Source organism: Rhizophagus irregularis, chromosome 3, assembly GCF_026210795.1.
Source record: "Rhizophagus irregularis chromosome 3, complete sequence".
Taxonomy (NCBI): domain Eukaryota; kingdom Fungi; phylum Glomeromycota; class Glomeromycetes; order Glomerales; family Glomeraceae; genus Rhizophagus; species Rhizophagus irregularis.
In genome coordinates this window covers 383669-396990 of record NC_089431.1, presented here as the reverse complement: position 1 = coordinate 396990, position 13322 = coordinate 383669, and the positions used below count along the sequence as shown (strand labels likewise).

At 26.7% G+C, this 13322-nt stretch overlaps 3 protein-coding genes across 3 annotated transcripts; all 3 read left to right on the top strand.

Annotated features, from left to right (window-relative positions):
* Positions 1-2552: 2552 nt before the first annotated feature.
* OCT59_020127 (uncharacterized protein) lies at positions 2553-3027 on the top strand (the record flags this gene model as incomplete). Its single annotated transcript, XM_066148967.1, has 3 exons — positions 2553-2670; positions 2783-2863; positions 2969-3027. 3 exons carry the CDS (start codon positions 2553-2555, stop codon positions 3025-3027), a joined length of 258 nt encoding a protein of 85 aa, XP_065989923.1.
* Positions 3028-3325: 298 nt separating this feature from the next.
* Positions 3326-4188, top strand: OCT59_020126 (uncharacterized protein; the record flags this gene model as incomplete). The annotated part of the gene is made up of 4 exons (XM_066148966.1): positions 3326-3348; positions 3423-3555; positions 3638-3994; positions 4078-4188. 4 exons carry the CDS (start codon positions 3326-3328, stop codon positions 4186-4188), a joined length of 624 nt encoding a protein of 207 aa, XP_065989922.1.
* Positions 4189-9632: 5444 nt separating this feature from the next.
* OCT59_020125 (uncharacterized protein) lies at positions 9633-12825 on the top strand (the record flags this gene model as incomplete). The annotated part of the gene is made up of 7 exons (XM_066148965.1): positions 9633-10087; positions 10151-10273; positions 10340-11043; positions 11115-11483; positions 11569-11937; positions 12022-12232; positions 12321-12825. 7 exons carry the CDS (start codon positions 9633-9635, stop codon positions 12823-12825), a joined length of 2736 nt encoding a protein of 911 aa, XP_065989921.1.
* Positions 12826-13322: the final 497 nt, after the last annotated feature.

The window sequence follows — 13322 nt, the reverse complement described above, 5'->3', positions numbered from 1 at the left end:
ATTGGGTTAAAATTAGACAATGATATTTATCACTATTTAACAATATCGAAATTACTCGATGAGTGTGATTATTATTGATATATATCACATGAGTTTTTCATCGGCATATACCCCTTAAAAAATTTCCTGATGAAGATCAAGAATTGGCGATTTAATATATTACGATACACCATTAAGATTAAAGAGAATGTTAAAAAAATTAGGTATAAGAATAAAAAGCAATTTAAACATCAAAGAGTATGAATCTATATAAAAAGAAAACCTTAAAAGTAGAAATAGTGAAGGGAGGAGTATAGACTTAAAGGAGAAGAGGGGATTACAATTATCCACACAAAGAGCTATATGGAAACAATTTTTTTTTAAAAAAAAAGAGATGATGAATTTGCACGTTAATTTTCACTATTTATATGCAAAATACCAAGAAATTAAGCAAAGAATCTAGGGTATTATCAGACGCAGGCTTTAGTCTTGTATAATAAGGTTCCAGTATACTTAGCAGCAAAGGAAGTTTCACAAGAAATACTTGAACTTTATTAAAAAATAATCCTTAGGAAAAGATACCAGAGGTGGAAAAAGTAAGTATAAAAGAAGGTGAAAAGTATTTTATTGTTGAGAAAAAGAAAGGGGAAGGAAAAAACAAGAAGATGCATTAAATAGTAACATATGCATAGTCATAGATAGCCCAGTTTCTTTTAGATAGATAAAATTAGTTTAATATAAGGACTAAATGTTATTTAATTGCTGTAATAATTATATGAACTACGCAATAGTTTCTACATTATTATAAAGGAATGAAAAAAATTTTTATAAGAAATATGTTTATCGAAAAAATAGGACTATATTTATATTAAATTATCACATGTATTATGTAATTTAATATTAATGATACTTTTTTAAACAAAAAGTCTAAAGTTTAAAAGTTTAAAAAAAAGTTTAAACTCTCATTCTCACCTTTCCTTCAATTTTGTAATCTCTTTCATTTTTCTCTTATCTCTCTCTCTCTCGTACTTTTCCTTTCCTTCACTTTTTTTTTCTTTTAGACAAACATAAATTTCAGTATTTTTTGAAAATTCTTGGTAAAAAGGAATGTTTTTAGCCTGCCTCTTGAAACAATTATTAATATTTCATTTCTTTTCTTCTCTAGGCAGCTTTTTGGTTCTCTGAACGTGGAAGTTTGGTGAGTGTATTATTTTTTAAAAAAATTTTTATTTCGTCTTTTAAAAAATAATTACTAATTTCTTTTTTCTTTTTTTTATTTTAAATGGCTTGGACATATAGGATTTCAGTGAGAAATCAGTTCAGGTTTTCTTATTTTAGAAACGTCTGGATATGCAGCAGCACAGAACAGGTAAGTTCCAAAGAAGCACACCTTCACTAACCAGATACGTATTGGTATCTAACCTTTGAATAGAGTGGGAATGATTATTTTCATTACCAGATCCTTCTGCAACTCGAAAGTTTTATTGATGTCAAGTTGACTGCTTGTAGGCATTTATTTTACTCTGGACGTCATACTAACAGAAATTTGAAACTTTAAAAAGTTTTCTTTTTTCCATTATTGTAGGGAAATCAGCTTCGGCTTGGAAACTGAAATCCTATTTAGTAGTAAGTTTTGAAAAAAAAGGAACTCAAAATTTCATACAAAAGACATTTTTATCATTTTCTTTTTTTTTTTAGGGAAATTAGCTCTAATGTGGCTTCCCAAGTGAGTTTTTAAAAAGGAATTTGAAACTATAAAAAAAGTTTTTATAGCTTTTTTTCCCTTTTTTTTCCTTTTTGAATCCCAAATACTTGAGTTTCGAAAAAAGATGTTATAAACTATAAAGTAAAAAGTTTTTTTTTAACGGGTTTCCCTTTTTGTAGGGAAATTAACTTCAGTTCATTGTGGGTACTGGATTCTCAAGTGAGTTCCGAAAAAAAAGTTTCAAAATTTTATTAAAATACCGCTTTTTATTAATATTTTTCTATTTTCTTTTGTAGGACTTTTTATTTCAGAACTCTTGTGAAAAGTTGTCAATTACGGCAACTTCATCTTTTACTTTGTAGGTCTCCTTTGATTCATTATCAGAATTCGCAAATTCCCTGAAGCACAAATTAATTAACGAAAAAGACAAGAAAAATCAAAATATTTTTATAATACAATCGTTGCATTATTTTATTATTATTGACACATGACTATTTTATTATTTTGTTATTATTACTCTGTCTTTAATATATTTTCATATATAATCATTATAAAATTAAATATCTATTATATTATTGATACATATTTGACATATGATGGCCATATATACCGGTGAACTTTAGCAATCATATTCATAAAATTATTATACAGTATACAAATTAAAATAAGTTAAGGGTTACACAGAGATGCAAAATGAGGTCAAAATGACGTATAAAATATGCTTCAATTAAACTTATTAGTAAGCTATTAATAAACTCATGATCATATAAATACAGTAAAGTTATTTTAAATCTTCTTTTCATCACTATTCAATTCTCTCTTTTTCATTTAATAACCTTTTTTTACAATACAACTATTAAAAATAATCATGGCAGATATGGAAAGATCTAGTAAAAAAAGAGGAAAGGGAAGAAAAACCAATTCAAAAACTCAAACTACTCGTGTACCTCTTAGAAGTCTTAGAAGTCAAAGGCAATTTAATGATGGTATTTAAAATTTTTTATTAATGATAATTTCTTTACTGCAAAATAAACAAAGAATTATTAAAACTGTGGCTAGTGGAACTAAGTAATAAACTTTCTCACAATTATTGAAAAGTTCATCAGGATAATCCTGAAAGAAATAGTCAAGATCAAGAAAGTCTTCAAAACCATGAAATTCACGATCAACAAATTCATGGTAAAATCAATTTTATATATATAGATATATAATTAATTTGTGTACTATAAAATGCTAATTATTTTTGCATATTAATTTCATTTCTTTAACAACCCCTTAATGAAGTTCCTGATAAAGAAAAGGTTACCAATGAGGAGGAAGAAGATAGTAGTGATGGATCCTAGGAGAATGAATCAGAAACTCCAAGAAAATATAGAAAAAATGATACTGATAATTTAATGCCAAAAGCTAAAAAAACTACTGGTGCGTACTTCCAAAATTTGAATGTATATTTTTAAGGTTTACATTTTCCACTTAAATAGAAAGTGAAAAGGAAGAATACTATATAATTCCCATGAAGTTTCTTGAAAAATTAAACAATCAAAATAAAGTTTTATGGAAAAACTGATTGAAACAAGAAAAGAGACTTGAAACAAATACTTTTACGTGAAGAATCCTTATCACCCGCTTTTTTTAAAGTAAATGTTGTTTTTAGTCCTAGATTTGTAAATATTTTTGACAACATTTGAACTTTTTTTAACAGAAAGGTATTGTTACGATTACTAAAGAAATACAAAAGAAATCCTTACCCCACTCCAGAATTATTCAAGGAACATTTTGAGGTATATATTGAAAAAGGGTCTAAGGGATATATTAATGATATTGGAAGACATCGTTGGGATTCTCGATTTTACTCTGAATTTATGCCTATCGTAAGTGTCATTTATTTTTAAAGTCTTTAATATAATAATTTTTATGAATATTAATCTTGTTGTTTATTTGATAATATACTAGTGTCTCGACAAGATGAAAAATCGTCGAGGTATACTCGCAAAAGAAATAAGAGCTACACTTTTTAAAACATGCAATATTCCAGAAATTAAAACAAATTCAGGTGCGAAAATTACTGATTGGAAAAAAAGTCTCTGTGTTACAGAAGCATACGCGAATTTGTGGAAAGTAGACAATACTGGACTTTTCGTAATTAATGGAATTATTATGAAGGCAATGCCAAAAGAATCCAAAGAAAATTGTTTAACACCTTCAATAATTTCATTTGCAATTGCCGTCTGTTGTATTGTTTTAAATCCACATAGTGACGAAATAAGATGCACAGAAGATGCCATTAAGCAACGATCATCTATTTTCTTGGTATGTTTTATAATTTAAATCTATAGAAATGATGATCAGGATTATCATTAATTTGTTACTTTGGTAGGTATTATTAAATGAAGATACATTTCCAAAAGTCGGAAATTCAGGAAGGATCAAGAGAAATGACAAATTATAATGATAATGTTGAAGAAATTTCTGAAGATGATGATGACGCGAGATTATTTGAGTAGTTATTTTACTGTTCAATTCATAATTGTTTGTAATAGAATATAAATTTTATTAGTAAAGAAATGCAACGAAAAGATGTAAAATTTATTATTAAATAAATGCAAAAAATTTCATTATTAAAAAATGCGAAAGTTTTTATTATTGAAAAAATATGAAAATTTTATTTTAAAAGAAGCGCGAAAATTTTTATTATTGAAAAAATACGTGAATCTTTATTATTGAAAACATATATAAATTCTCATTGATAAAAAGATACGTAAAATTTTATTTTAAAAAAAATGCGAAAATTCTTATTATTAAGGTTATTCACTATTTTTGTACACCCGTATACCCCCGTAGGTGGTGTGAATTTGCGTAATTTTTTAAAGACGTAAAATTTTGCAGATCCACGCCTTGTTTTAACTCCTGATGTTGACTGTACAATACATTTAAAAAAATTTAAGTTGTTAGCAAAGTAAGTTATCCCGGAATATCAATTAAGAATACAGGACTACATGGGAACTTAAAAAATATAAAATGAGTGAATTTTGAAATTAAAAAGAGGCGTACTAGTATTTTAATAGCATATTGGGAAATAATCGATAAATATTAGTAAGTGGAAAAATTAGAAATATTTAATAATGTTTTTATTGTTCCGATAGTATTTTATTAATGACTGCATTGAAGTTACAATACGAAATAATGTTTACTTAGGGGAACTATTGAAGTTCGAAGAATTTGGGATTTTATTAATGGAATAGGAAGTTTAGAATATAGGATAATGTTTTATTTAATTTTTTTAGTAGAACCAAGCATGAACTTGGGATATTAATAGGTTATTTTGTTATTATTAATAAAGATTGTTAGGTGGCAAACGTGATTCATCACGGGCTAGCAATACAATACTAATTATTCAGTCGATCATTTACAAAATGACGAAAAGCTGGTCTGAAATCTGTGCCGAATATACTAGCTTTAGAGTAAGGGGTGATGTTTAGCGTCATTTAGCGTCACATGATCACGTGCAAGCCCGAGTTCCAAAAACACTATTTATCTGAGGGACAAAAATTTTTTTTTTTTTTTGTGGTCCAAAACTTATTTGTCACCTGTTATTTGTCACCGAACTCGGCGTAACCTGGCACAGATTTCAGACAAAAATTCCCTTACGTCGTAATCCGGATCGGGACCCGTGAAATTGTCATGTGATTTTGGTAACAAAAGGTTAACCTAAATCTATTTATATTTTAACCCCCATAATTTTACATATACTGTATATACACGGATATCAATTATTGTTAAATGTGGCCACAATGGACACTTATTTGCGTATTTGTACAATTAATAGTTCTTGATAATATGTACTCAAACGTTTAACCCTATTTATATAATAACTAAAAAGTGAATAATACGATACTTGAAACGTGTTTCATTTTCCGTTATAAATATCTATTACGATAATTATGAAAAACAAAAAAAATCGAGAAATAGAAATATTTAATATATGTGATTGTATTTTAAGTGAATAAATCTAAAAAAAGATATCAAATCAAACATTTTTTGAATCTTTCGTGTTATATTATGACGTTATATGCTCTAAATTGGATTCAAACTCGAGAACTATTATTCTTCGATATTGATTTTAAAATGAATATGGTCTATTATAAAATTTATTTTTAAAAAAATTCTAAAATTAGTTCTTTTATTATTGCAGTATTATTATTATAAAACCTCGCTTGACCCATTCTCATTTAGACGTTTCGTAATCATTTGAAACGTGTGTGTTTCATGATTGGTTTTATAATATACAGTATATATTAGTTATTACTTATGATTTTCGAATGTTCATAATTAATCAGTTCACCAGATATGTACATACCAACATTTTTGATAATATTTTATCCGTGTTGAATCAACTTTAGCTAAAAAAAAAAATTTTGTTATAATTGTAAATTATCGAATGTAAAATCTACAAACCAAATTTAATTATGGTTTCTTTGGTTCATTTAATTCGATTTTCTAAAGCATAAATAATGATATATAATATAATTTGATTATGACCGCTTGATTTATTTATTTATCAATAATAATAGTTCTATTTGTAAATAACCTAACACGCAAAAATTTAATTTCTCAAGCATTTAATTTTTCATTCCTCCAAAGAAGGCTACGTACTGTATTGACGATTTACTTCTCTATGGTTAATACTGTAAATTTGATATACTTTAAAGCAACAAATTTGCTGTAATATGTGAACATTTGTGTCAACTAAGAAATAATAAGCCATAGACCTAACTTGGTAATTACCAAAAAATTCATATGCATGGAGCAAGACTATAGTATCTATTGGTAGAAAATTTTTATTTTAAAATTACAAAATTATGGTTCTCTAAAGCATAAAAGAGAGATTAAAATAATATAAATTTAAAAATTATTAATATTGAAGTAATGATGACGTCACATTGATAATCAAGTGGTGCTATTAGGTTGCTTACATCACTAAATTTTTAGGGTATTCAATATTGCACAAATACTTATATTTCTTAACAATATTATACTGTATATCAGATATGTAATTTTTTGTACAAATTTTTTACAATATATCACATAGAAAATTATTCAATATACATATTATATATATTAAATATGCAAATAATGTGCATTTTCAGGGTGTGCAAATCAGATTTTTCATGCACGAAATTTTGCATATTTTCTACACAAAAAATTTCCTGATGTATGCTCATAAACGATGATCTAGAAAAACATCTTTTAATTTATAAATTTACGAGCGTAATATTCATTTAATTTATCCACGCAAATCAACTTTTTTTCGAATAAATGACTGAGCGGTTGTTCCTTTCATTAATAAACGCAAATATGTAATTATTTAATTATAAAATTTTAAATTCTCTTTTGATAACTTAAAACTTTATCATTAAAATTTATTATGGGTGAGTGACCAACCAATTTCTGCATGTAATTAGGTTAAAATAAAATAAGGTTCATTTTTCTGTTCATTTTGATCACTTGTGAGGTTCGTTCATGATGGTCAATTTTTATTTATTATCAATATATATATATATATACACTATTCGTCAGTAGTTCTTTCATTGGTAATAATAAATAATATTTATGATGAATAATCCTTCGACTCTAACCCATTATTTAAAAATTCATTGATGATTCTTTGTGAAAGAAAGTTCATTAGTTCGTTTCCTTTCATATTCTTTTTCTCACCCTTTTTATTCAATTTTTTGTTGTAAAGATAAAATAAAGTTCAGATTCATTTATTTACCATTAACAAATTATAAATCTTCTTCAAATGAACGTCTTAATCGTACTAATGTATTTTCCAAATATGAGGCAAATAAATAGCTTATATTTGTTATATTTGGTTAATAATTTGTAGACCATTATCGTCTATTTTTTTGAATCAGAATAAAGTCCGCATCGATTTCACGATATAAAAAGATGTCTTATCTCTCAGGGAACATGTGTTCAATCAAATTAAGCGCAAAAGAAAGGTTCTCAAGCCAGTCTTACTGTGTACATGTGAATTGATGGAGCTATTGAATCTTAAAAAATATTCGGAAATTTTATACTGTACATACCGATTACCACAGTCGTTAATACAGCAAGGTTCGTGCTCACGTGGATGTCAATCATTGATTTTCCATAATAAAAATAATAAAAGAAATTATCAAAATGAAACCCAAAGGATACTATTCTTTTTTCTCATTTTCATTTTCCTTCACGAGTTTGGAACCATGAAAGCGAGATTGTGCGATATATAAATTACAATGGATTTACAAGTTTTATATGACTGGCCTAGTAATGCTGGCCAACCCACTTAAGGCATTATAATATTGGTCAATATTGGGCTAATAATGTAGGCCGGCGTCATCTGACGCAAATCGGAATCTGACGCACAACATATTTACTAGTATATATTTATTGCAGTTCATCGATTTTAATTATTAATAATAAATATTTTATAAGTTTTTTAAATAATAGTACTATTAAATTCTTTTTGGACAGTAATAATAAAGTAATAGGAATAAAATATAATTACTTTAATTTTTAATAGTAATATCATCATTAACTATTATTCATAAGAACATTAATTATGTAAAACGTAATTTCTGGAAAACTCCGTGAATATGATACATTTACGGGAAAATACTTGGATAATTTTCAATGTTTGAGGCTATAAATTCCGTGAATATGATACATTTACGGAAATAATAAAAAACACGGAATAAATTTTTATAGGGGTAACAATACATTTAGATTACCCTGTATAAGTTAATTTTGAGTTGTATTACTGTAACGTGTAGCATGACTCCCTAATTTATTACGGATTGTCATCTTAAAATAGATTGGGTTTAACCATTAATGAATGTTGATCATGTTGATCACGAAAATTAAACAATAGGAATGTATGAAAATTTAATATAATGATGTCTTAACAATACATTTTTTATGCTGTGTTACTGCTTCTCTATCATTGTTTTATGCTAAATTAAGACATAACTTTTATGAATATTCTTTTCATTCCCTTACAATACTGCTCTGCCTCATCATAGTTGTCTTACAAATATATGAGAAATAATTCATTTGTTTATTGTGCCATTTTGTAGCCAGTAATCATAGAAAGATAAAAACATAGCAGAGTGGTAGAAAAGGAGTAATAATATATGTCAAAAATTGTCAGCTTTTCTGCCAGTAGTGATATCATAATTTTATCACTAAAACTATGATAAATTTAATAAATTTGAAGAATTTAATATTGTTCATTATCATATAGCTTGTCCCCAGAATATTATTTGTGTGCATAATTTACTATATGGTTCAAGTTTATTGATCTCAGTGCAAAGCAATGGCTGTTGCTAGTATGCATAAAAAAAAATAAAAATTAATTACATATCTAATTGTACAATCTAAGCTAATGTTACACATTTTTTTTATATGATCCTAATTTTAAATTTTGATGAATGATGAGGCAAATCATTATCATTTCATACAATTATGTAATGGATGTTTCACTAGTAACTCCTTTGATACTAAACGTATGTGTATATATACCAAACACTTGTTTTTATTGGACAATATTAGTGTCAGAAATTTTTTGGCCATTACATTTGTTGCACGTTTTTTTACAAAATAATGAAGATCAGTTTTTGAAATACAAATTTGGTAGTATAATTAATATATTTTTTTTTGAAACACATTCTAAACTGTTTGATTAAAAGAAAAGTTATTAATAGTTAGTTAATGAATAAATCAAGATTACAATGACAAGTAACATATATAAATGTTCTGTAACCCCTCTGAGTAAAAATTTAAAATTTTTCAAGTCTCTAAATTTATTTCCACATTTTTTACACACATTTTCTCACCAAGTCTCTAAATTTATTTCCACATTTTTTACACACATTTTCCCACCAAGTCTTTAATAAAAATGTTAAAAATGCTCAATTTAGCAAAGATGTTGATCATCTTTATGTATTTAACCTCCATCTGCTGTTGCTATTTTGTCTCATCTCAAAGTGTATCACCTCAAAATACACCATCCCAAGATACATCTCAAGATATATGGTACACTTATGAAGAACCTATAGAAGGTCTTAAACTATATAAAACTTACACACTTAAAGATGGTACTTTGATGATTTGGATGGCCTTTGAAGATGAGGAAGATCCATCATGCATGTTACCTTATTTTCATCTACGATTGATAGAGAAAACAGGACAAATAACATATATAGACCTTAATTACACTTTTCCTCCAGAAGCAGTTTGCCCCATTAATATGACTTTTATACCCTTAAACTATAATTACATAATGATAATTTATGTTAAATCAAACAATGGTGTTAAGGGAAAGTATGGCTTGATAATTAATTATAACAGTGAAGTCATAAGGTAAGTTTAGATGTTGGAACATCCTTATTTATAAAGATCAATAATAATTTTTTTTTTTTTTAGTGAAATCTACTTGGGAAATGTTAATGACTATATTACAGATAGTGGAAGATTAGAAAAAGGTTTTATTCGTATTGAAGAACATGACAAAAAAGGAATAGCAGCATGGCATTGGCTCAGTATCCCGTAAGTAGTAAATACTTTTTAAATATTTCATTATTCATTTAATTAACTTTTTCATCTTTACTTTAGAGATATTACAATAGGAAAAGTGGTGGAACTTGGAAGTGGCAAGTTTAGTGTACCAAACCTATTATCATATACCTTTGTAAATAGTTTTAATTTTAGTTTAATTGATGGAGGGATTGGATATGCATATATTCTAAAATATGATGAAATGGGATCATCGGCAACAAATGATCCAAATATCCAATACTGGAAAATTTATGTTTCATTTATAAGAGAGGGCACATATTTACCTACAACACCTTCTCTTGTCTACCAAACTACTACAAAATTAAATAGTATAGTATTTAACTCATGTACTTACAATAATGGTGTAGGATATATATGTATTGTGTCATTAAACAATACAATTACAAATAGGAATCAATCAAGGACTGAAGTGAATTATTATAGATTGGAATTTTTAACAACTGGGGCTTTTATTCAATTTGATATGATCCCTAAAGAAATAAGTAATACATCAGATAACTTTCAATTGTCAAGTTTAATTTATGGAGGATTTCTTGTGAGAAAATATCATACAAATACAACTGCAATGGACTTTTATATTTTAGATAATAATGGAAATTATAAATCAGGAGGATCTTTTGGCCCAGAGTTTGTTCTTTATAATATGTTTCCAAGAAATGGTACTTTATTGGGAATAAAGAGACAAACTGGTAATAAACTAGAATTTTTATTGAAACCTATATTTAGATTAAATAATCAAGGTAAATTTTAATTTATTTTTTTACTTTTATTTTTATTTTTTTTTTTAATAAAAAATTTTTTTGATTTATAGGAGCTGAATACGATAATCCTGTAATTGAGTCAACAAAACCAGCTGTCCATGAATTTATTGATTCTTCAATCAATGAAATTACAATTAAATATGGCATTCCAGTGAGATTATCAACTGCAAATATTTCCATATTTCAACGAAATGGTGACCCATACAAACCAAATCTATTACGACAAACAATATCAGGAAATTCCAAACTATGTACTGTTGGAAGTGATAATCACACTGTGCATATTCCAATTTTCAGCAGTACATTCAATCAGCCAAATTCTTCTTATTACGTGGTGATTGATAATAATTTTGTCATTTCTCAAGAAAGAAATGAACCTTTATTAGGAATTATTCAGAAAACTTGGATGATTTCAACAAGTAATACATTTTTTTTTTAAATTTTTTAATTTTTTAATTTTTTACTGATCAGATAAAAAAATTTATATTTCTTTATTATATTTAGAACCATTTAAGACCAGACAACATTCAGTTTCAGTCACAGGGTTACTTCGATTGAATGAAGAAGGGAGTTCAAAATTTCTTCAAACAAATCAGTCGGAATTTTTCAATAATATAATTCAAGCATTTTCCAAAATAATCCCAGTAAATGAGCAGAGGATAACAACAAATGGTAAATGGAAAAATGACCCCACTTTCCCCAAAAGAGTGTTGTTATCATTTACTATAAATGAAGCTAAAAGTGCCATGGAATTAAGTTCTAAAACAATCTTTGATAATATGGGCACTTTGATTAAAAGGAAAGGGTTTACTGCACTTTCTAATAATGAATATACTTCATTAATTGACGAAAGTGCAGCCTTTACAATAACCCGTAAGTGTTGTTCATTAAATATATATTTTTGATATTTGTAAATAATTAATATTTCATTAAATTTTTAATTCTATTATTTTACAGCAGATTATTTTGGAAAATATTTGCCACTAATTATAATATTTTTAGTAAGTATGGTAATATTATTAATATTATATTTTTTGGCACGCTGGAAGAACCCTGAAGGAAGAAACTTCGCCATATTTGAGACTGCATTAATAATGCAGGATTTGGCTGTGGATTTAACATTCACATTATTAAGGGTTAATAATACTCCACATCTAGTAATCCCAAAGTAAGAAATTTTATTTAACATTATGCTATTTTTATTATTTTAAGATTAATTTAATTAATTAATAATTTTCTTATTTATTATTATTTAGTATGGTGTTTCTCATTGTACCACATATAGTCAATTTCTTGTTGACTATAAATATTTATTTGTCTGAAGTATCAACAAATCCAATGTTCTTTACTTGGATTTCAGAGATTCCAACACTATTATTATCAATTTGTGCAATATTTTCAGCCATTGACATACTAGCAATAAATACTTTGACATCAAATTTATTTGGTCTCAAAGTATTTTCAGCCCCATTATCACAAAGATCAAGAAAGATTATACTTTGGGGTAGTTTCATAAATATTTTTGCTGAAGATATACCACAATTGATTATTCAGATATTATACTATAATAGTGTTGAGACATACGATCTTTTTCCATTATTTGTACTTATATCTGGTGGATTAGTTATAGTTCATAAACTAATTTTAAGATCGTATCACGTGATAGTGAGATGGTATCATAAGCGTGATAAAATTAGAGAATTTATTAGAAATAGACGTTTATCAGCCGGTTCTATAAGATCAATAAGGACAAATGTTTAGCATTCTACTACAGATTTTTATTTGTAAATTATGATATTATTTTTACCATCAATTTAATAAAAATATAATACTTCAGACTGCGCCATAAAAATGTATTTGTTTTTTTCAGAACATCGCTTATTGGATGAATATGAAAAATATGGTTGTCTTTAATTTCCCTGACCCAACCATAAATATTTTTCTTTTCGGTAAGCACTAGTTTTAAGCTTTCAAACAAGTTATATTATGTTAAAATTGACGCATTATTGAAGGTTTAATAAAGAGTTTTCGGAGGTCAATTTTTTTCTTAACACACTGTAAATATGTTTACTATGTAACCCAATAAATTTATTTGCCAAACGGATTTATATTGCAGGAATTATTAAAGATTTTCAACATATTTTTATTGTAATTATTTTTTTCGCGCATTGTATACTATTTACTATCAGATCACTAATATTTAGTGTCAGGCACGTGATGATCTAGTGTTGTGAAACTATCGATAACGAGGTCGTAAT